Below are 22039 nucleotides of genomic sequence, written 5' to 3'. Positions count from 1 at the left end.
ACCTGAGTACTAGTTCGGCCCTTCAGCTGTTTGACTCGGGCAGAGCGGACGGGATGCCGTATTTTCAGCTGGGTGTGGTCGTATGTGACGGTTTGGGTCAGGGGATGGGTTCATGTGTAGACAATGAGACTGAGGGAAAAAAACAGGAAAAATACATACAACACCGAGGATTCCCCAGTGGTCACCCATCTGAGTACTAGTTCGGCCCTTCAGCTGTTTGACTCGGGCAGAGCGGACGGGATGCCGTATTTTCAGCTGGATATGGTCGTATGTACTAGTCAAGTTCAGAATTGGGGTCCATAGTGCGCTTTGCAACATCCCACTGGTATTGTCAGTCAGTGATGGTGAATAAACCACACCTACATGTTCACAAGTCATGATCAAAAGACACAACAAAACACTAATGGTCCATATTCCATCCCCCCTCTGGCCTCGCCAAATCTCTACCCTATATCCCTACAACAATTCCAACAAAAAAAAATAAAAAAAAATACAAATCCTATCCCAATACAACAAACACCCTCAACGCCTCGCCTTGCAAGTGATGTCCCAACAAGTTTATCCCTTTCCCTCCCCATTTTTTCATCTCCCCTGTAACCGCCCTCTCCTCATTTCATATGTATTATTACCCGCCCCACATTAAGTATCCCCCCCCTGATGCCCCTCCCTCACACTCCCCTTCAACACTCCCCTCAAACTAACCACCTCCCTCTTCAACCTCGCATTCTCCCTCTTCACCCTCCCCATCTCCTCCCCCTGCTCCCTCAATCTTCCCACCAGCTCCTCCTTCCCCTCCTGCCCCTTCCCCTTGATCGCCTTTACAATCTTCCCCAACTCCCCATTAAACTTTTCATACAGCAGCTCATTCTCCGCCGTCGCCTCCTTATACAACTGATCAATCGCCTTGACCTTCATCTCCATACCCCTCAGCGTGTCCTCCAAGTCCTTCTCCAGCTGCTGCTTCCTCTGCTCCAATTCTATCAGCGCCAGAGGGACCTTCTCCTCCAGAGTCTTGACCGCAAGCGTCAACTTTCGAAAGTCAAGAGTAGATGAGCGGGGCAGCGACGACCCCCCTAGGCGCGCCATGTCCTCTTCTATGCGGGAGAGTTCCGACTTTAGCGAAGCGTCGACTTCGTCGATGGCTTTCTTTTCTGTTTGCAATCTCTCGCGGAGCTTCTGCGGGGATTGCAGACGGAGTCTTTGGCCTGGTGTGCTCGGCGTGCGGGGAATGCTGCTCGTCCCAATGCCGGGTCTGACATTGGCGGGTGACTCGAGCGGCGGAGGAAAAATTGTCGCCCCTGGGATCCTCGAATTGGGCTTCAGGGTAGGGATCTGCGAAATGGCGATGGTTCTAGCACGCGCTCTGTCGTAGCTCGTCTTCCCTGAGTCTTCCTCTGACCCGTCTCCTTCTTTTTCTGATGGGGTTTTTATATCGTGGTGGAGAATGGGATCGTTTTCCTTTTGTCGGGATGAGCGGAAAGTGCTTGTGCTGCTGGATGGTGGCTGTGGACTGATGGGTATCCTGGACGGTGAGGCTTTGGTGGGGGAGGTGGAGACTCTCGAAAAAACCATTGACTGAGGACGGGGTGTGGAATTGAACTTTTCGGCGGTCTGCTGCCTGGTGACACGAAGAGGCATAAGTTGTTCTTCTGGATCATCGATGTTGGCGGCAGCCATAAGAGTTTTGAGGTCCGAGAGCGAGCTACGGCGCTTCTTTTTGACCAGTTTTGTCTCGGTCGGCTCGTCGTGCGGTTCACCAATGGTCTCGAGATACCGGTTAGAGCTACCCGGCCGGTGCTCAATGTCATCGAATGCCCCGGCAATAGGTGGCCTGTCCCTAGATGCTGGCCTCCGGAGCCTGCCCTGAGTAGGGAAGTTCAGGCTCATGTCAATGGACTTTGACCTGCTGTTCTTGCCAAGACTGGCACTCTCACCGGGCACAGGGGCCTTGCTGGCGTGCTTGCTCAACGTCCTCCACACCGAAGGCCGCTCATCATTCTTGCTGTTTTGGCGCAGCAGTGTGTCGAAACCAAACTTCCTGCGCAGCGACGACGTGTTGGATGTCACAGACCCCGACTGAGACTTGTGGCTCCGGCCGGTTGCGTGCAGTGACTCGAAAGATCTGTTGTTCATCAACATCTGCATGGTGACACTCAAGTGGTTCTCCTCAAAGATGCGATCGACATCCTCCACCATTCTATCGAGGAGGTTGATATAGTTTGGTGCGGTGTCGTCGTCAACCAACAGTTCGGCAAAAGCAAGCGTCAAGGCGCCTCTGTCACCGTCATTGGAGCAGCCGTCCAAGAGATCAGCCAGAAGCTTGATCAAAGCGGTGAATGCTCGTCGGTTTTGAGGGGCCATGTCGCTGAAAATAAACCTAACAAAATCTGCGAAATCCCCCACAACCTTCTTGGAGGCACGGATCTGCAGAGCTTCAAGCGCCTGCATGGTCATGATAGGCCCAATCTGCTCGCGCCAGGCGATGCGGACAAACTTTTCGAATGCGCAAAAGATCACCTCGGTGCCAAGCTCTTGGGCGGCTTCGAGGTCAAAGGGAAATTCGATCAATCGGTTGTAGAGGTCGTTGATAGCGAGCTCATCAGCCATTGATCTGTTAAGCAACGTGCGGCCGATGAAGTAGCCCTTCCGAGCCTGCATGTTGGCCACATATCCTGTAAATGTTTGCTCCAGGCGCACAAGAGGGTTTTCTGGCCGCTCCTCCTCCATAGTGATACGAGGAATGCCCTGCTCTCTGGATGATACAGACGAGTTCAGTACAGTAGGTTCTCTGTCACGTTCTCTTTCTCGTTCCCTTTCCCGCTCCTTCTCTCTTTCGGACCGCATCCTGGCAGAGTTGGTTCTTCTGTGCTTCGACCCATTGACTGGTGTCGAGTCGGTACCGTTGGATGACGCGCTGCTGTTTCCAGACAGGAAGCTGGAGAGCATCTTGACCGGCGATGACGAGAGGAATGATCTCGAACTGACCTTCTCCACCTTCGGTGCCATGTTGATGGCCCGTATTACCTTGGTGTAATATGACACCAATGCGGGGACAAGCCTGGGGTTGGCTACACTGAATTGCGAGCTCAGCAACTGGACAATTCTTCGGGACAGAGTCGGTAGGAAGTCCTCCAGAGCAATGTCGTCGGTAAACTTTTTGCCATTGAGGCCAATGGTGTTCATCGATATCCTCTTCATGTCGCCGCATCGGACCTCGGTCACAATCTCCACACCGTAATGGCCGACAGGCGCTCCCTTGGTGCCATTCTCGATGTCAAGTACGACGCGTATTGGCGCTGGCTCCCTGCGGCCCTCGATTAGTTGATGCGCGCCCTCCTGAAAGACTGCGGCATGCAGGCCGAACTGTGCATCCTGCATCTTGACGGAACGCAGGGTCCATGCAGGGTCCTCCCGTTCCTTTTCCGAAAATCTTCCTTCGATTCTGGCCTTGACAATGTCCTCGGTCCACTTGTTGGCCTTGCCTTCGTAGTGCTCGCGAAGGAGAAAACACCTGGTCGTGATGGCCTTGCTGGTGAAATACTCGCCGGCGTGGGCACCCTTCATTTCCTGGGTCGACGTCATCCAAATCAGCCGCCCATCTATGGACTCGGTGAAGCGGACATCGGCCAGGCTGTGCCATCCAGTAAAGGCAAACTCCCAGGAGCCCTGTCCGCCAGCAGCATTGGTCATGGCTGCCAACAACCCTGCAGGTGACGGCTTGTCGATCTCCTTCAAGAAGTCCCGAGCTGTCCTCTCAGAATCCCCCTTCTTCTGCAGAATGACAACACAATCCGAAAATAGCAGCAGAATGCCTGGTCTGTCGGGAATATCGTCATCGATGTAGGGGGCAGCCAGTTCCACAAAGTCGACAGCCAGGATCAGTCGTCCTTGAGGCTCGAGGTCTGCTGGCCAACACTCGACCATTGTGCGCAATCGATGCGTGACATGTGGCTTGTCTGGTAATGGGTCGTCCATGGAGCAGATGTTTGTGATGATATCCCTTGCTCGCAGCAAAACTTGTAGCGCCGGGTGTGTTATTGGAAGGCAAGCAACGATCTGATCGATGAACAAGTTATACCGGGGAAGCCTCTGGACCGGTTCAATCAGCAGCGACCGGATCGTCTGTTCACCTGTCTGCACCACCCTCTGCCGGAAACTCGACTGCTGGTCGAGGAAATTGTTGAGGAGCTTGGGGAAGTTTTGACTGGCTCGGATGTAGTCCTGGTAGCACTCGGTGAACTTTGGAAACCAGTCGAGAAATAATCTCGCCATCGCCAGAGCACCGCTTGGATCCTTGGCCTTGTTTGGGCTGTTGAGACGCGTCGGAGGAAATGGTGTCTCCATGTCTTTCATGGCCTCCTCTTCACTTTCGTCCATGACTCGGCGGAGCTCTTCCATGAATGCCGAGTTGACCTCGAGAATAGCCTGTGCTGACTTGGGGAACAGCCTCTCCACCTCCTCCTCTGAAGGACTGATGCTCCCCGCCGACCTTTCCTTGGCCTTTTTGTAAAAGTCGACCGCGATGTTGTTGACCAGCTCGTTAAGCTTGAGAACATAACGCTCCTCCGTGTCCACCAATTCGCCCATCTTCATGCGCAGCTCCACCTTTTGGTTCTTGGAGAACGACTTGCTGCGGTTCAACGAGGTTGGTCGTGATGGTGCGCGCCGCAGCTTCGATGTTGGCAAAAACACCGGCTCTCCGAACAATTTGACTATTTGGTTGTATCCGCCATATTGTCTCAACGTCGGATCCAAAATATCGTCTTCATCTTCTGGTACCTCTTCCAAGTCGGCATTTCCTAGCGGCACGATCGATCCAGGCGGTAAAACAAGGTCCATATCCACACAGCCGATGTGCTGCGTCTGGAGCGCGTCTCCTAGAATATCCACCACCTCAGTCGTATTTTCTGCTTGGACAGCAGCCTTGGCCAGATCTGCCGCGTGCTGTTCTCCAAACATTGCCGGCGCCGAACCTGGCCGACGAGCGCGTGTCGAGTACGCATTCTTCAAATATGTCTTCACCGCCTCGGGCAACTCGCTGAAATACTTGTACAACCCAAAGGCCAGTCCTCGGCAGACCTCATCTCCCTGAAATTCCCGTGGCAAGTGCGCGACTACGCTGTAGAAAGGAGAGTTGGGTGAGACAGTGATACGAGGAAAAGATACGAAGCCGGCCGGGCTGTAGATGTGTATCTGGATTCGCGAGCTGTTGAGCGTGTAATTGGCTGTCGTCGAGGGACCGTGGAAGATAAGAACTGGCAGGTGGCCCATCAAGGGGTCGCTGGCATAGTAAAGAGTGACATGTTCTGGCGACAGCGCCAGCTCCTCGGTGACACGAACCATGGTGGTTTCAATTGGTCGCGATCATGGCGGTTTGAGGACAGCCTAGGGGAGGAGTGAGTGAAGGAGCGTCGAGCGAGTCTGTTCGTTCTTGGCCGGAGATGGATTGAGATTGGCGGTGGAGAGGACAGACAGATAGACAAGGTCGGTCGGGGGAGGCTGGGGTCGGTCGGTCGGTCGGTCGGGCAAGTCGGGTGAGTGGTGAGTGGTGGGGTGGTGTCGGGCGCAAATGCACAAGTATGTATGTATGTATGTAAACAGAGAGGCGGCGCTCGCAGGGAAACGGGCGGCTGCAGGATGCTGGCTGGACCTTGGATGTTGCTGCAGCGCGGCGCAGGGCGTTGATGATGTGAGCAGCAGCAAACGGGACGCAGCGGTTGCACAGACGAGGTGCAGGTCGAGGAGCCACTTCTGCTCCTTAGCTGCTTATGGGGAGTCCACCAGCCCACAGCTGATGACCCAGACCGCGTTCTCGGTTTGCAGCTAGAAAACTAGAAAACTAGAAAACCACCGTCTACAATCTTCTGTTGCCCTCAAAAGAAGGCTGGGAATTGCGTCACCGAGTGGATGGGCCCTGAATAGCTACAGATTCCAACCTTCTAAAACCCCGCAATGGCCAACCTCGAATTCTTGGTTGATGCAGCTCCCCCGGCCTCTCCCCTGTCCGCCATCGGCCACCGCCGCAGCCAATTGAGGCTGAACCCGAGCTTGGGCCACCTCTTCTTCCGCCTCTGTCTGCATCGCCAAGCCGACTGAAACGCACCCTAGACCATGTCGGGTCGCTGACACCAACCTCCTCAAAAACGGCAAAAGGAAAACAATCCCATCCCTTGTTGTTCAGGGGCAACCACAGTGCCTTGGCACTCAGCCCTATCAGATCCACGAACTGGAGGGGATTGAACTCCGGTGCCACCAAAGCCAAAGAACAGCTACAGAAAGATATGTGTGCTTCTTTGAAGTTTAGCTATATTCTGGACTGAAAATGAAAGCTGAGGAAGAGGGGACAATCAACGAGAGCTCTGAAGATGGCGCGGTTACTCGGGCCTACTTCGTGGAGTGGTGGAACACCCCCGGAAGAGTCTACTGGATCAGCGGGAGGGCTGGTTGTAGAAAATCTACCCTCATGAGGTTCCTGAACGAATCTAAACGTGGTAGGCCCAGGGGCATTTCTCATCAACAATGGTAAGGGATCCAACAGAGCAGCATTCATGCCTCTAAGTAAGCTGCACGCTGAAGGTTGAAGCCACAAGCAACATTCAAAACTCGAATTCAACAATCTCATTTCACCCACCCGCCACGAAGAAGTTTTAGTCTCATCGTTGCTCTGGGCGCCGACTTAAGCTTTTTTGATGATGGAAAGGGCCACCCATCAGCCACCACCGACATTGGCATCACCTCGAGCGGTCCTCGATCAGGCACACATAATCTCAATGCTACAAGGTGTGTCACAGCCACCAGCCTATGCCCAAGCATGGGTGGTTTGTCTAACATGCTGATAGCCAGAACAAGAATGTCGGCAGACGGCAAAGCAGCCATCAAGTCGATACGGCGTGTCATCTCCGCCAGCAATCCTCAGTCCACTCAAACATCGACTTCGCCATGGAAATCAGCAGCCTCAGCATCAGAATCTCCCCCATTAGACTTTTGGGAGACACAAAGGCTCGAGTCTCTAGCCTTTAGGGATTTTCAAACGGAGAGTTTTGACTCACGGAACCGCATGCTGCAAGAGCATGAGGAAGATCTCAAGATGAATAACATCGAATACAGAGACTTTGCGGCTGTGGTGCCAGGAACATCGAAACGAAAGATGGCGATGAGGATACTACGGGTGATAGGCCGGTTTCTTGACCAGGTTCCTCGATAAAGGGGTATCAGTTGCGGGAGGGAAAGCAAGCGATGATTTTAAATATGGTTGATATCTCTGCGTTTGTTCAAAGGTGAGTAAGCATCAGTAGCTTCAATGGCACAAGCTCTTTCAGCCATCCCTTGACCCTTAGTTCTTCCGCTAAATCCATAGTGAGGAACGCTTTGGAAAAGGCCACTTTGCACACAAAACAAGAAGGGCTCTGTTCAAGTTCCTATGCTCGCTAGTCAAATAGATCTCCGGCCACCGCCAACCACCTGATATTTCGCTGCGAGGTCCAGAGCTGTCCGTTAAAATTGCAGGTCTTTATACAATACATCGCACAAATTACATTCTTCTTTATTACCAAACCCTGCCAAGCCCTTTTGCTCTTCATACCGATCTTATAGAACTACCACTTATCAGACGGGCGTAACAACGACCCTCCTGTTCTGTACAAGGCACCATATTATGCCCCTCATGACTTGCATCACAACTCTCCCCGAATGATATCTCCAACTCATGATAGCCACGTGGTATAGAAGCATTATATAGTATTCTGACTTGCCTTGACGGTGTGACAAGGGCTGTGATACAGGGCTTGGAACCAATAGTTCAATTTCAGTAATAATCTTCAATGGCCTCGAAGTCCTTGATGAAGGAAATCTCAGAGTAATACAGTGATCCTGAACGCGTATTTATCTCCCTGTTCAACTGGTCCGTGCCTTCGTGCCTCAGGCCTCTGCCAAGTCCTTTGATATCTCTCTGGGCCAATAGTAATCCTTTGATACCCGCCTTGCCTTTGATTGCCTGCCTCACTTCAACGAGAGGCTCACATCTTGCAGATACCCCTCCTTACGGTGATATTGGCGGTGTTGTTGGTCGTGGTTGCAGGTGGTTGGCCTTTGCCGTGTGACAGACGGCGCATTAGCTATAGCGCTGATCTAAATTGACATTGAAAGAGAGCCCGAAAATATCTCTACGGCTCTACCAGCGTAGAGCTCACATTGCAAACCAGAGGGACATCTTCTTTATATGTGCTTCGGCTCGTAAATGAATCCAGAACCCCGTAGTCCACACGCGTTTGTCGTTCTGGGAGGAAAGCCTTTGAGGTCTACCAGACATACAGCTCCGAATGATATACCCAAGGGGGGGCGGTATTTTGTTCTGGCTCTCTGCGCCGCTTGAACTGTAGTAGAATTTTGTAAATTAAGGGGGTATGTAGAAGGAGTACCGGACCTTTAGGGGCACGAGTCTGTATAGATGTATGCCTCCCATCATGAACCCGGGGGTCATAATCCCTATGAATGCCACGAACTGCCCCACGCAGAGCAAAGCCAGTGCGGGCCTGCTGGAAAGAGAACGGACTGGTGCCGGAAACTTGAGTTCTTGCAGCTTGTTGTTTTCGGAACAAGATGGAAGGACGCGCAGCTATCGACCTGAATTCAAAGTCAACAACATCTTCATATCCACCTATCCAAGAAACCTGCCTTCCTCTCTGGAACCCAAAATCAATAAAGTCTCCTCCTTTTCGCCACCCTCTCCGTAGCCCATCCCCCCCCCTGGGATAACAACCTCCCACCCTCCCGTAACAACCTCCCCCCAAACATCAACATCTCCAACAACCTCCTCAAGAAGCCGAGCATCAAACCCCCTCATCACCTCTCTGACCTGTTCCACCTTCCTCACCCACCGCTTCAGATGTCCGTCACCCAGCTTAAATGTCTTCGTCACCACCACCAACCTCTCCGGCTTCTTCGTAACATGCTGTAGATCCTCCCCAAGCGCCACATCATCAATCTTGTCATGCAAATGCGCCCTCATGTCCTTGCTCAAGACCCTCACACTAGACACCTGTTTCTTCTCGTCCTCCAAAAACTTTCTCACCGGGCGCATAGTTTGCAAACGCGGTTGAGACCCTTTCGTTTGAGAGAACGCCGGCTAGGTCACTCAGCGAGGAAGTCAGCTACATAAGCCGAGATGCGTGTCTTGTAGATTGCCGGCCAGAGCCGATGCTCCAGGCTTGGATTCTCTTTGGAAGAAGCCATTTTGGCGGCGGCAAAGGGTAGGTAGTAGGTGATTGGGGAGGGGAATCCAAGTGAAGCGGTGGGCTTCGGAGCTGGCACCCGTATTAAGGTCTGCCTTGGAGAGTTCCTCGACGAACAAGGTGAGACGAGAGAGGGAAATTCGCGGTCGAGAACCTGAAAGAAATCGAAGAGATCATCTGCCTCCTGTGGTGTGGTTCTGCCCCGCGAATGATAATACTGGCCGAAGTGCTTGAGCTTTCCCGACGCGAGGAACCAAGCTGCGATGCTTCGGTAGAGTCGAGTCGTGGCATGAGGTGGGTGGAGACTTTTGTTGCCGTGTTGTCTGAGGCGAGAGAGAAACTCGAGTAGAAACTGGCCAGTCACAGTCACAGGGTTTACATGTTCCCAGAACTTGACCAGTTTGTTTTTGGCCTCCAGGATTGGCCCAGGATCCACTTCGATTTTGAAGTGCGGGATAACCCTTTCATGAGAGCGCATTAGTTGCGAGCAGGGGTTAAAGACACCCGGACGGGGGGGGTAAGGTACAAAGTCATTAGTGCCTCGAATGGGTGCATAATAGAGGCCAACATCGGCTAAAGGGGCGCGATGAAGTTCATCAAGAGACCATTCTTGCCCCCTCTTTCCAGACTCTAACAAACCGATGATCGTTCGTTGCGCCCAGTCAAACAGTGGTCTCGTCTGGGTGGAAGTCTTGATGCTGAAAGGGGCAAGAGTTGAGACCGTCCACAGCTAGTGGGTAATTGATGGCTGCTTGTGGATAAACACATCAAGGCTAACACCATGTCAGCTCGGTTTACTGCTCTCAACAGAAGGTGCGTTATTGTTATCCTCTTCTCTCCAAGATGATGTACCCTTTTTGAGCTATGCTGAGCCTTTCGCAAAATCCATCACCAGCGCCCGGGTGGATATCTCTTGCTGTTGATGGCCTCTTCCTTTCCCAGACAACCTCAAGGCCCCTTTCCCAGAGCTGCTTAAGTGAATCCAAGGCTGACTCGGGTGCGTTTGGGCGTAGGCACAATCGCAAAAAACGTTTTGCCACATGGTCACCATAATATCGCGTGCTATAATTCATGGCCCATAGCGGTTTCCAGACATTGTGACGAATAAAATATGGCGGAAGAGGCGCGTGAGGGACGATGACAACAGCCTAGACCGTCATCAGCATAAACACCCAACAATATTCCCAACCAGAGAATAACGCTTGCAGGTTGTCATACCGCAACCTTGAACTCGTTAGTTGCCAGAGGGGCCTGTGCGAGAAGAGTATTAGCATCAACTTCAGCCATCTCTTCAAAGGCAGAGGAGCTTATCTAATCCTCAGAGCCACGACTGTATCGAGCTGTACATTTGGCGCCGGCAAATGGATCGGGATCCACAAATTCGGCATCCTCAACCGGGATGTTGGCAACAACCTCATTACCATCGACATCGTACAGCTTGTCACCTACATCACTCTGCTCAGCGAGACCTCTGATGGGGATTGGTTTGTGAGTCTCGAATTTGCTCGGACCATTGGGGTCGTCGCCATAATCGCTGATCTCTTCCAATTCAGAATCTGCGTCACTGGAGCCCCTCTGCCCATGTCGGATACGTGCTAAAAAACCTTCGAAGGGAAGATCTTTGGAGACGGTGAGAAGAGGCTGCACTCGACAAATGTCGTTTCGTTCAAGGGCTTTGAGTGCCAGGTTAACTTCTGCATAGTCGTGATCGAGTTTCTGGTAAAAGCCAGGAAATCTGCCCGGATGCCAACCAACGGCCCAAGGCCTGATTCAAGATTTGAAGCTCCAGGGACTGGACCTCCGGTATGTCCAGCTCGCGAGGATTCTGCGCGCTGTGGTGATTCGAGACAAAGGTACCTGTAGGCCTTATACTCCGATATGTATTGAAGGTGTCTTGTTTAAGCAAGATAGCTCTGTGGCATTGATTGATGGATGAGAGACATCGTGGTGTTGGGGCAAAACCCAGTTGTAATGAATGTTGACGACGATGGAAAAGGCGGTGATAGGTGTTATTGGAGAACAAAAAAGGACGCGAGCTCAACGAGAGAGGTGGAGAATGTGGAGGCTAGTGCCTTGACCATGATAGTACCAGATACAGATTATATATATCAATGCTTGGCACTGAAAAAGCAGACTTTCTCTCTGCTGTTCCCGTGAAACACAAGCGAGACATTGTTGTCGATGGTCCGCCGAAAATTGCAGTGGTTTGAGAAAAGCAAGTTCCCGCAAAGCCCATGCAAGATACGGTAGGTACCTAGTGGTCGGGCTGCGACATCAACTTCTATCTTTTTTCGACTTTTCAGCTCCCCAATATACTTGATTGAGCTTCTCCCCAGATCATGTTGACTAGAATGCTGTTCATGAGATTCTGCCCCCAATGCTGACCTGCTGTTGACTCAACCTGTCTTTAACCCCCCCCCCCGCCAAGTCCTCTGAGATGCATCCAAATTCTTGCGCAACCTGACTCCGTTTGTCATTTCCGAGTTCCGGACAGATTCTTCCTCCTCGTTTGTCCACCGTGCAATACGGTCCCGCAGTAGTGACAAAAGACAGGATTCCCCATACACGAAACGCTACCCGAGGTGTTGACCATTACCGTTCTGTCTCGAGAACCCTCTTAGACACAGGCAGCGCAGTAAGCTGGAAAATAAACATCTGAATGGCTTTCCATATCCTGCTGATTGGCCATCTCTAGGCCGCACCGAAGTCACTCGCTCGAGCTGCGGAAGGCCTTCCATACATGCTATATTTCTGACTTCTGGGGGGTTCGGTTCATGTGTCCAGTTCGCTTGTTGTTTCTAACTCAAAGTCAAAACCGGATGATATAGAGATCGATGTGTTCCATCTCACATTTGCGACGAGGCTGAAAGTGCTTGGGGGCTGTTCAAGGTACATGCAGAGCTACCTTACCTGCTTATGCACTGCCACACTGAACATGGAGACCCCCGCCCTCATTCAACAAAGTGTCGAGACTTCAAAAGTACCATCTTATGATCTTAGCAGTAAATTACCTAGGCAAACTGAATCCATCAGGTGTCGATATGGCCGATCACGAGCATTCAACCATGGGTAGTGGAGGACCTGTTTCACCTGGTCCATCTGTTGATGCAGCAGCGACGATAATGCCGAGCTATTCTAGACCATTCTCTTGCCCTACGAAGGAGAGGGAATTGGGAGAATCACATTCAACCAACCCATTCGCGAGTTTTGCAAACTCCATGAATACATTCAAGTTTGTGGCAATTCTCAGCGCGTTTTTCCGAAGTCTAAAACCTGCATCTGTCTTTGGAAGATACAGGATCATTTTTGGTAGAACCAGCCGAATCCTGGCTGCAATGGCCGGTTTTGCTGTGACCTGCGTAGCACTATGGACAGCGATTTGTGCGATGGAGGATAGCCGAAAGGCTTTAAGGTTGGCTGAGTGGACGGCGAAGAAAGAGTTCTTGGAGTTTTGCCAGACAGTGAGTTTTTTATTGCCACGGATACTTACTTTCATCCCAAGCAAACTCTCTAACATCCAATTTTCGCAGAGCAATTTCAAGCAGACCAGTTGCCAGACAGTCAAAACGGCTTCTCTCGATCCGCCACCAACGCCGTGGATTGTTTCGCGCATGTATCGACGAGAAATTGATGTCAGCGCGGGGTACTCCCAGGATTTCGGCGCCGTACTTGTTGGCTTTCCCTTCACTATTCTTTGGTGGGCAATATTCAGCAGAAAGGTGCGGAGGATCATACAGCATCGATATCTCTCCCGCCACCCTAGGAAAAGCCGGGAACTTGGGTTACTCGCCGAGAGTATGAAAATGGAGAGGCCACGACAGGGGTCTCATTCCATTCTTTCACCGGAAGAAAGGCCACTTGTTCCCCCGCCAATATCTTTTGGTACCGGAATGGCTGCCGATTTTGATTTCAGCTCTCCCTTATCAGCGCCGCAATTGGACTTGGGATTGTCGACAGGATTGGAAAGATATTCGAGAGCGGAAGCAGCCAGGCGCAAGAGATTGAGAACCGCGCAATCTCCAGCCGAGTATCAATTTGACGAGGCAATACACTCGGTGTACCCCGTGGACGTGACGAGATTTATTGAACAAGAGCTAAAGAGCGATTTGGACACTCATAATCTGCCCTTTTGCTGGAAGTGCGAGCCGCAACACATTGACCAAGATGGGAAGCTAATAATACCAGATCTGGCTGAAGACATGTTATGTAGTTCGACACCTGGAGAAAGTCCTTTATTCTGTCACGACTGTGGCGACTCCCTTTCGCCATGGTTGAACACGGAAGATTCCGAAGAAGAATCACACCAGCCTGTGGTTGTAAATCTTCGCCAAGTCATGCAGGAATGCTTTGACCGATTGGATGAAATTGAGGTGTATTGCTGGGAGTGTGAGGTCAATGGGCCCAATTCGTCTCGAAAATTTGCAGCCACTGGTTCTGAAAGGATATTTTCAAACAGGTGCGGGCTTTCATGTTATGGGTGTGGAGATGAGCTTCCGGCAATGGTGAAGGAGGATGGAAGGGTGGAATTCCCAAGCGGGATCAACTTGCGCAAAAGGCGACCCTACTTGCTCTCGAAACGACACCTTGAGGAAGTGGCCGAATAGTGCCGGCAGGGGACATGACACCGAGACGCCGAGAAAAGCCGGAATCCTTTCCATGTGAAAGGTTGGGTAACTGCCAGCGTTCGCCTTTGCAAGCCCACAGGTGTCAATGAGCCGTGACATATGGGTCGCGACTCACAAGTTAAAGGTGGCCGTCTGGTATGAAGATGGAGGCCACCGCGACCTGTCGAGATAGCACAGTGTCAGAGAAAATGGACGGCGGTACTAGATATTCGAATTCTGAAACCGTATTGTTGTTTGCAACCTGAGTATGACCGGGCAGGTAACCTGGAACCTTGATGGCTGACGCTTTCATAGTTATACTTTCCTGCTTTCCATGTTCACACAACTTCCAAGTCACCCAGCTGATTTCAACCTGCCAAATGCCCTCGTGCCACACACCGCACATTCCTTCCCTTGCAAATAGATATCTTCCCTCGGCCTCTTGAAGCATGTTGAACATGCAGGCACACACTCCCAACTCACCTCCTCCAACACTCGAAATCTTCCAAGAATCCACACTCTCGCATCAAACCACACAAGCCCACACTCACTCACTCCCCCCCACATTGTCCGATCTCAAAAGGGAAGCCACAAGGTTGGAAAGGCTAGCCACATGGAACAAGTCCGCACTCAGAAAAGCTGAAGACGAACTGGAATGGGCCCAGAGAGCAGGGAGATTCCCAAGGAAGAGTATCTTAAATTGAACACGACGAGTTCTACCATGGCCGAACGGGACGCAGCTAAGGCTGCATGGCCCGCGAAGCTATATCGTGTCGAAATCGCCGAGTACGACGTTGAAAGGAAAAGAGATAACTGGAATCAAGCCAAGAGGGAACTGGTTGATGCTGACAAGGCTCTTTACGAGGCTACGAAGAAGGACGCTGCAAAGAATGGAGCAGGACACCTGGGGTAGATAAATTTGGCGGCTGGAGTAGCAGAGATGTGGGCAAGGGGAGGCAGAATGGTAGTCAACGGGACTGCATTTGATAGACGGAGGAGATGAGAGCCATCATGGCGGGGACCTTTCCCTTTTTTTTCTTTTTTTTTCTTTTTCTTTTTTTTCTTCTTTTTTTTTTTTTTTTTTTTTAATTATTTTGTGTATTCCTGGCATGAGAACAGCTGGCTGTTTGGAGCGAACCTAGTAAGGGGTTGTATTTTTGGGGGACAGCTGTGTGGATGGCCTGGTGCTAGCATCTGTGGATGTGAAAGCAGACTGCGTTTTTGGCTTGATTGTCTTCATTTTTTTTGGCCGATAGTATTGGGAGAATCCTTTGGTAACTCTATTGAGTTCAAATTGGCGTTGTTAACAGAGGGATTGTTATGTGTCTGGCTTCAATGTGATGTAATCTTTATGGCTCGGAAGCAGCATTTCTCTGCTCACAATACAGTCTTCAACAACACACATACTTCAGCAGCTCTCTCCTCTACCTCTGAAAATCTCTTCAAGTTGCTAAGTTTTCTCCGTACCCATGGTTAGGGCCAACTAATTTAACCATAATGGGGAGCTGATTCTATTAGGCTGATTATACAGCGTAGCACTTAGCCAGGCTTGTCTATATATCAACCTGGTCAGAATTGATAAAAGACCTACTCTCAAAGAAAAAAAGCGAAAAAGAATTATAAATTAAACAGAACATGAACAACTTAACAGCTTACTCACATTGACACTTGATAACAACATTACCCATCAAACTAAGCCGTAAAAACACCAAAACGACTTGACTCCAAGATCCCGTTAATACTAGTATCAAGAGCTTGTGATCTGTTTGGTGCATGGCAACTGATGTTTCAAGACGTCCCTCTGCTCGATCACTGCACCATTCCACCCCTTCTCCAGCCCTCTCCAGGATGAAAGCTTTGGCCGTTTTGGAGCTTATTGCATGTGGGAAGCACTACCCCAGGATCGTGCATTCGAGTTGCTCTCGCAGCGAATTCCTCCCAGACTGCAAGTTGCACTTGATAGAATTCGCTATCCCATTACCTGGACTTGTGTGTTCGTGTTGGCTCATCAACTTAATTTCCTTGCTATCGATTGCTGTCGCAGATTCCAACTCCTGCCAGGCAACGATATTTGTAGCCAAGGCACCCAGCTAGACGGGCAACCAATACACTCCGTGCTACACAGAGACTTTTACTTGGCGGTGGCTTCAAGTTTGTGCAACGCGGAGGAATGTTCCTGAAATTCTGCGTAGGAGGTTGTGGCTGTCTGTTGGTGCGGTGTGAGGCAGAGGAATATCTCAGTTATTCCACCAGAATATTGTGGCGGCGGCACAATGGTTCTTTCCCGTGTTACACAACATTCCATACTAATTAGCCTATGAGATGCCAGCCTCTATATACGTAAGTGCTTAGGGCCGGGTTACGCCGATTGGATAAGACTACACGATTCAAGCTCATGTTGGCTGTGCCTTTCTCAAACTTAGGAAGGTCACTGTTTGTTCGGCGAGACCCGAAGTTCGGCGGACGGATGTAGAGGTATTATCCGTATCAGTAATCTTCAATGGCTGGTGAAACAGACTATAGGATGCAGTTGGTTTGCCTCAGGGTCTGGCGTCAAGCCTCATACGATATAATGAAGCAGCTTGGTGATGTCGAATCCCGGAGCCCGCAGATATCTTGATATAGTGTTATCGGGACTTCCGCCTACATCTGTAGTCTCTTAGGGCCGAGACACTCCTGTGAAACCGACTTCACTATATGATTGGCTTTGCCTTTCATAGTCAATACGATACACAAAACAGAAAGCGATAATGTTTGTTGGACAAGGTTCGGGTAGTCTGGCATGGCTGAAGGCGTTGAAGGACGCCATCACTAATCATGTTCCCGGAACTTCGGCCTGAGATACGAACGTAGGACCTCATACGTCAGCTAGCATTTTCCATTTTTGTAAACTCTTCGGCCCGTAACCATCCAACAGCTACATCAGTTACACTGCTCGTTTTTAACCCATGACATCACCTTCTTTCAGGCACACCTTCACATCCACCATTAGGCACATATGAATCACAATCGAGCCCCCCAGTTGATAAAACGTACCCCCAGTATCACCGAGTCAGACGTAACCCCCCCGGATCAGGCGTAGCGTTAGTCCCTCCGCGCCGTCCTCGTGTAACCACCCCCATCCCCCCTTTGCCAGATCACGACATATGCTGTCAAGGGCTACATCCCGCCCGCGCGGGGTCCGTGTTACTGTACTGACCAGGCACATAATCATTCCCGTCTCAACTCCGGAAGTTAGTACACCATGCCAAAGCCCCTTTAACCTTACCTTTGAAGCGCGAGGTTCTTCGTGTCCTTTTCCTCAGCTGAAATAAAACTCACTCACGAGCAAGAACCAGAAGAGGAAAGTGCCAACCCTCTATCCCGCCCAAGCGTCCATAACTAACTGTGATATCGATTCAGCGGAGCAAAAAGAACTGTTCAAGTTGAAGGCACCTAACGTTAACGAGGCAACCAAGAATAAACTCCGAAGCTACACGGGAGTTTGTTTCAAAAGAATGCAAGCGCACAGGCCATATCAAAAGAGTAACCTTACCCAGCATGGTTCCTCTCCACCAGGGGGTTCTCTTATGATTGCCAAGGCAGAATGCTGCCTGGCGTCCATCACATCATTGATCACATGAAAAGGCGTATTATCTCTCCCTCAAAATGAAATCTGCCTACTTCCGATATTACCGTCGTGACTGATTCAGAAAATTGGGTAGCAATCTTGCATCACTGAGTCGCGAAAGCTTGATGGTGGTGTCCACCAAGCCTGTGGAATAAAACGTGGGGCGCTGCACAACGCCAAAGTGGAAATCAAAAAAAAAATCCCGAATAATGTTGGTGGACTCCGCGCGTGCGCCCGGACGGGCCAGGCAGCAGCTTTTCGTGAAATGGGAATGGGGTTGGGGGATGTATCCAGTAAGGGTCTCTTGGAGGGGCTAGTCCACCCCTGATGCATTCGCTCCATATCTCTCCGATTGCATATCGGATCTGATTAAAACAACGACAATGACACTTGCGCTTATATGACGGGAGTGACTTACCGGTCAAAGAAGGTAAAGTTGTATTTCGAGATCCTGGAATTAAATGCCTGAGTCACCCGGGCTGGTACCTCAGGTTGTTCTCAAACTTTGTGGGGTACAAAGTATACGCCTATTTTAGGGGCGGGGGGACGCCAGTGACATATCGGAATTAAGGAGGGACCGCTATCTTTCCCGTCGCGGGGGTACTACAAGTCCAAGAAGGCTATGCGCGCGCGTGTCTACAATCACGATAGTAGCATTTACGAAAACCCAGTTTTTCTCGGGTTACACAGCGCAAATTAATACAAAGAGGCTTGGAAATGCCAGAACCAACAAGCAAAATACAACCACAAATCACCTTCCCTCCCCCCCCTTTTTGCCATCAAAGCCACGAGGCCTTTCAGAAACACACACCGGCATTGGCTCAAACTTCAAAAATGGACTTAAGCGGTCATGCAAGGTCCTTATCGCTTGGGAATGGGGAAAGAATTCCACAGAGAAACCAAGCCCAGCCCCTACAAAGAAACAAAAAAAAGCTTGTTTTTTTGAACCACCGCCCGTCAAAGAAACAAAACAAGCCGGGTCTATTGGCTTGGTCGGCTGAGTATGTGGGAACCAGTATGGGGTATAAGCACTACTAACCTTAAATCCTACCTCTTGGGAGCCCATTTATCCGACGATGGTCAAGGGGCCGGTTGCACAGCCACAGCTGTTCCCACAATCTGGTTGAAACATTGTTTGGCCATGAAGCAGCCCGTTCGTGATGGATTCGCCTTGAAGCAAGCAAACAAAAAGATGACCGGAGTGCTTCGGACGGATCTCGGTACGCCTTGCCGAGCAAGATCCGCATGAAGCAAGGAGTCTGCTTTTATTTTCGAGATGGTTGAACAACGCTAGGCATCCAGATTTGTCAGAGAGCTGAAGCTATGTCCTGTTGGGACCAGATATTGCGAGGCGCAAGGCCTTGGCTCACGGGTAGCTGAGCCGGGGCCGCCTCATGTTGTTCCCGATGGCCACTCGGTCGGGAGTTGGGATTGGGGGAAGGGTGTCTCTGATTGGAAGGTCAAACCAGCCTATGATCGAGCCTGGAGAGGGCTGACCAGCCAAAGACTTACAGCCATACTTGTTCAAACATCAGACGAGGCCTCAAGATGGTGATACAAGATTCGATGATGCATGATGAGTAATCATAGTCGATGCACCACTGTCACGTCTATATGTGTCTATCCGCTGCAAGCAAAAAACGCCCGTGTAAGTCCAAACCAATCAAATCCATGGGTATCCAATTACTCCTCCAGTCCACCAAATGAAAGATGAGATGCCTCCAAATCATGTCCTACCGTTGTCCCATATGCGTGCATTAAGTGTAAGGAAGAACTATTGCTGAAAAAAGGAATTCGACGATGCGCCCCCATCTGCGGTTGCACCTCGTCGTTAAAAAATTCGGGTAGAAAGCCACCTTGCGTGGTCGTAGATGCATTGCTCGGGTCACATGCCGTAGCTATAGGCGTATTGCGAGGAAGTGTCGTATGCAGACGTGGTTGCATACGAAGAGGGTGACCCGTAGTCGGAGGTTGCAGTGTATGCATATCCTGTTGGCTCAGGAGAAGGAGTGTGATAGATGAGGTCCTCGACAGGTTCTGTGGTTGATATATTAGTTGATGGTCATGTGTGAAGAACGGTAGATTTTGCCTACCCTGAAGCTCTGCCAGCTCCCCTTCCTTCAGTGTCCCTTTCTTCTGGTGCCGCTTCTCAAACCGAGCAATATCCTTGGGATCTACTGGTCTCCCGCGAAGAATGAAGCGTGTCTGCTTGGATGGGTCCTGGGCCTCCCGCTCACGCATGATCTGAAGCATGGCCATGTACTCGGATGCCTTGATGTACTTGGTATCAAGGTTCCACTTCTTCAACTGAGTCTTGTACTGCTTCTCACTAATATCAAACATGTCAGTTCAACGTTTTGGTGTTGGGGAGAGGTGGAAGCTTACGTTGCTTTGAAGTTGTATGTCATCTGCATCTCGGTCATGACATCCTTGAGCTTCATCGTGTTGTAGAGATGTGCAATGATGTCTCGGTATGGTTCCCAGTCCTCTGCTCGGGAAGGTCGAAAGGCAGACGGCTCAGCATGTTGCTGGTCATGCTGGCCCTGGAGTGGCATGTGGTAGTATCCAGACATGTTGATGTTAATGTTGATGTTGATGTTGATGTGAAGCTATTAAAAACTGGAAGTGAGTGTTGGGCTGTTGATGATCATGATCCAAAAGGTGGGAATAGCTGCTGTTTAAATTATTTTCAGATGGCAACCATCTCCAAGTAGTGTGTATCCATGTCCACAGTGACAAGTGAGTGGCATGGCATGCTGCGGAGCCTTGCAATACGTGCCGCCAGGCAGAACAGGGGTACCGTAGGGGGCCTCAGAATCCAAGTAGAGTCCAAGGTGTACCACAGGCAATGCCGGACCCGGAGGTGTTCCGGGAGAGAAAGTGTCTCGCCGGCCGTGCCCCATAGCTATGAGTTATGAACCCACTTGAAATTTCATGAGTGAGAAGGTGGAGTCACTAGACTCGCCTTCAAAGCGGGATGACTCCAGCAAGGCATAGGGGCCACAGCGTCACTGGAATTGGCGGGTCGAGGGAATTCTGGAGCGGATTGGGTGTGCACAAGGCCCTTGCAGGGTACAAGTGATGCCCCCTCCGTGCGGAACAGAAGCAGGAGCCAACTGACGTGACGACAAGAGAAAAGCAAGAGACGAAAAAAAGCCAGAAGGTTTACCTGTGCTTGTCTCAAGGCAGTATCGCCGCTTGGCGCAGCGTTGAAGGCATCTCGGAAACTTGAACATCGCCAATCTGGATGCTGTGGTGGTGTGGTGTTCTTTTTGCCTCGTCGGCGACCTCTTGATCGAACGATTGAGTCCATGACGATTGGCGGCTCATATCCCTAGTGTATCCCAATGATCTCCACCAATCTCCAAGGCGGATTTGAAGCTTGATTCGCGCATTCGGTTGTGGTTGTTCTCTGAAGGATTTGGAGAACCAATGCCGTGGTGTTCGTTGGGCGTGCTTGGTCAGCTCCAAATATCCATTCCGACGTAGGTTTTCAACATGCCGCTGCCATGCTGCTTGAACCTGACAGGGACAGCACTGGCGTCGTTGCATTGCTGGGTCGTAGACCTGCAGGGGCGGAAATGCACACTTATCCCAATTGGATGCGTGGCGCCTGTCTGTGGCGGAGGATTGCAGCGGCTGCGGATGGTCTAAGGGGCCCGAAAACGTGGTCGATAGATTTGTTGGAGGATGGATTCAAAGATGAGATGTGTTTTCTTTGGAAGTGAGGACAGACACGATGGACACACAGGGTGTGGACCGTTTGAATAGTACAGGGGCAGGAAGGACATAATACGGGGCACTTGCCTGAGGATGCCTGGCGCATTTTGGACTACGCAAGCGCTAGTGAAATTTTTTGGTAGGCACGCCAGGCACGCCAGGCACCAAAAGTCTTGACTCTCCTCAAAGCCAAGCATCGTCCACCACGATGACGCACGCACCACCACTTCGTGATGATGGTCGAGTCAACGCATCACGAAACCGCTCCCGTGTCCCGGTAAGGGAGGTTGTTATGCAGCCCGCCGATATATCTCACACCACGGTATCAACTTGAGCAGTCCCCTGCGGCACAGCTGACAACCACCATCATCGCGCCCCCAGATGCCAGTACCACTCAGCCCTATTGCCGCATCGATGGATTCTTCGTTGGTTTCTTGTTCAGTCGCATGGAATTTGTGTCTTCTTTGTTTGTTTTGTTCACCATGAACGGATCACGGCAAGGCCACGGAAACGCCTCTACGCCATGGTTTCCTCCTATTTCCGTCTGATTACCTATCACATTTCGTTGTAGGTGCTTGGATTGTTGGGGAAATCATCATGAACACATACTGATGGTCTTCTAGTGTTCTTCAAGTCGGTATTTCCACCACGGAGAACACCACATGCGCGGCCCTTATGTCAACCAACAACCCCCAACCTTGCAAAATTTGCTGCGTTTAGATACGTAGTGGGAACAACCAAGAGTGACTCTCCCAAGCCGTTGCTCCCAGTAGCATCACGTACCTGAGGCCGATGACTTGTCCGGATAATTATGGAAGAACCAACGATACTTGGACCTCAAATTTGATGAAGCATTCTTTCAGCTAAGTCGGTGT

The 22039-nt window shown here is 50.8% G+C and overlaps 4 protein-coding genes across 4 annotated transcripts; 1 reads left to right on the top strand and 3 right to left on the bottom strand.

The window, feature by feature from the left end:
- Positions 1-639: 639 nt before the first annotated feature.
- On the bottom strand, positions 640-5343 carry QC761_600820 (uncharacterized protein; the record flags this gene model as incomplete). Its single annotated transcript, XM_062880542.1, has 1 exon — positions 640-5343. The coding sequence occupies one exon, from the start codon at positions 5341-5343 to the stop codon at positions 640-642; it is 4704 nt and encodes a 1567-aa protein (XP_062729618.1).
- Positions 5344-8656: 3313 nt separating this feature from the next.
- QC761_600830 (uncharacterized protein) lies at positions 8657-9231 on the bottom strand (the record flags this gene model as incomplete). Its single annotated transcript, XM_062880543.1, has 2 exons — positions 8657-9124; positions 9154-9231. The coding sequence occupies 2 exons, from the start codon at positions 9229-9231 to the stop codon at positions 8657-8659; spliced, it is 546 nt and encodes a 181-aa protein (XP_062729617.1).
- Positions 9232-12167: 2936 nt separating this feature from the next.
- Positions 12168-14095, top strand: QC761_600840 (uncharacterized protein). The gene is made up of 2 exons (XM_062880544.1): positions 12168-12691; positions 12761-14095. Exons 1-2 carry the CDS (start codon positions 12221-12223, stop codon positions 13832-13834), a joined length of 1545 nt encoding a protein of 514 aa, XP_062729616.1. The 5' UTR covers positions 12168-12220; the 3' UTR covers positions 13835-14095.
- Positions 14096-19049: 4954 nt separating this feature from the next.
- QC761_600850 (uncharacterized protein) lies at positions 19050-20076 on the bottom strand. The gene is made up of 2 exons (XM_062880545.1): positions 19830-20076; positions 19050-19773 (listed from the first exon to the last, which is right to left on the bottom strand). Exons 1-2 carry the CDS (start codon positions 20015-20017, stop codon positions 19128-19130), a joined length of 834 nt encoding a protein of 277 aa, XP_062729615.1. The 5' UTR covers positions 20018-20076; the 3' UTR covers positions 19050-19127.
- Between the last annotated feature and the right edge of the window lie 1963 nt (positions 20077-22039).

The sequence above is a fragment of the Podospora bellae-mahoneyi genome, chromosome 6 (assembly GCF_035222275.1).
Source record: "Podospora bellae-mahoneyi strain CBS 112042 chromosome 6, whole genome shotgun sequence".
Lineage (NCBI taxonomy): Eukaryota > Fungi > Ascomycota > Sordariomycetes > Sordariales > Podosporaceae > Podospora > Podospora bellae-mahoneyi.
This window is presented reverse-complemented; position numbering and strand designations above follow the sequence as displayed.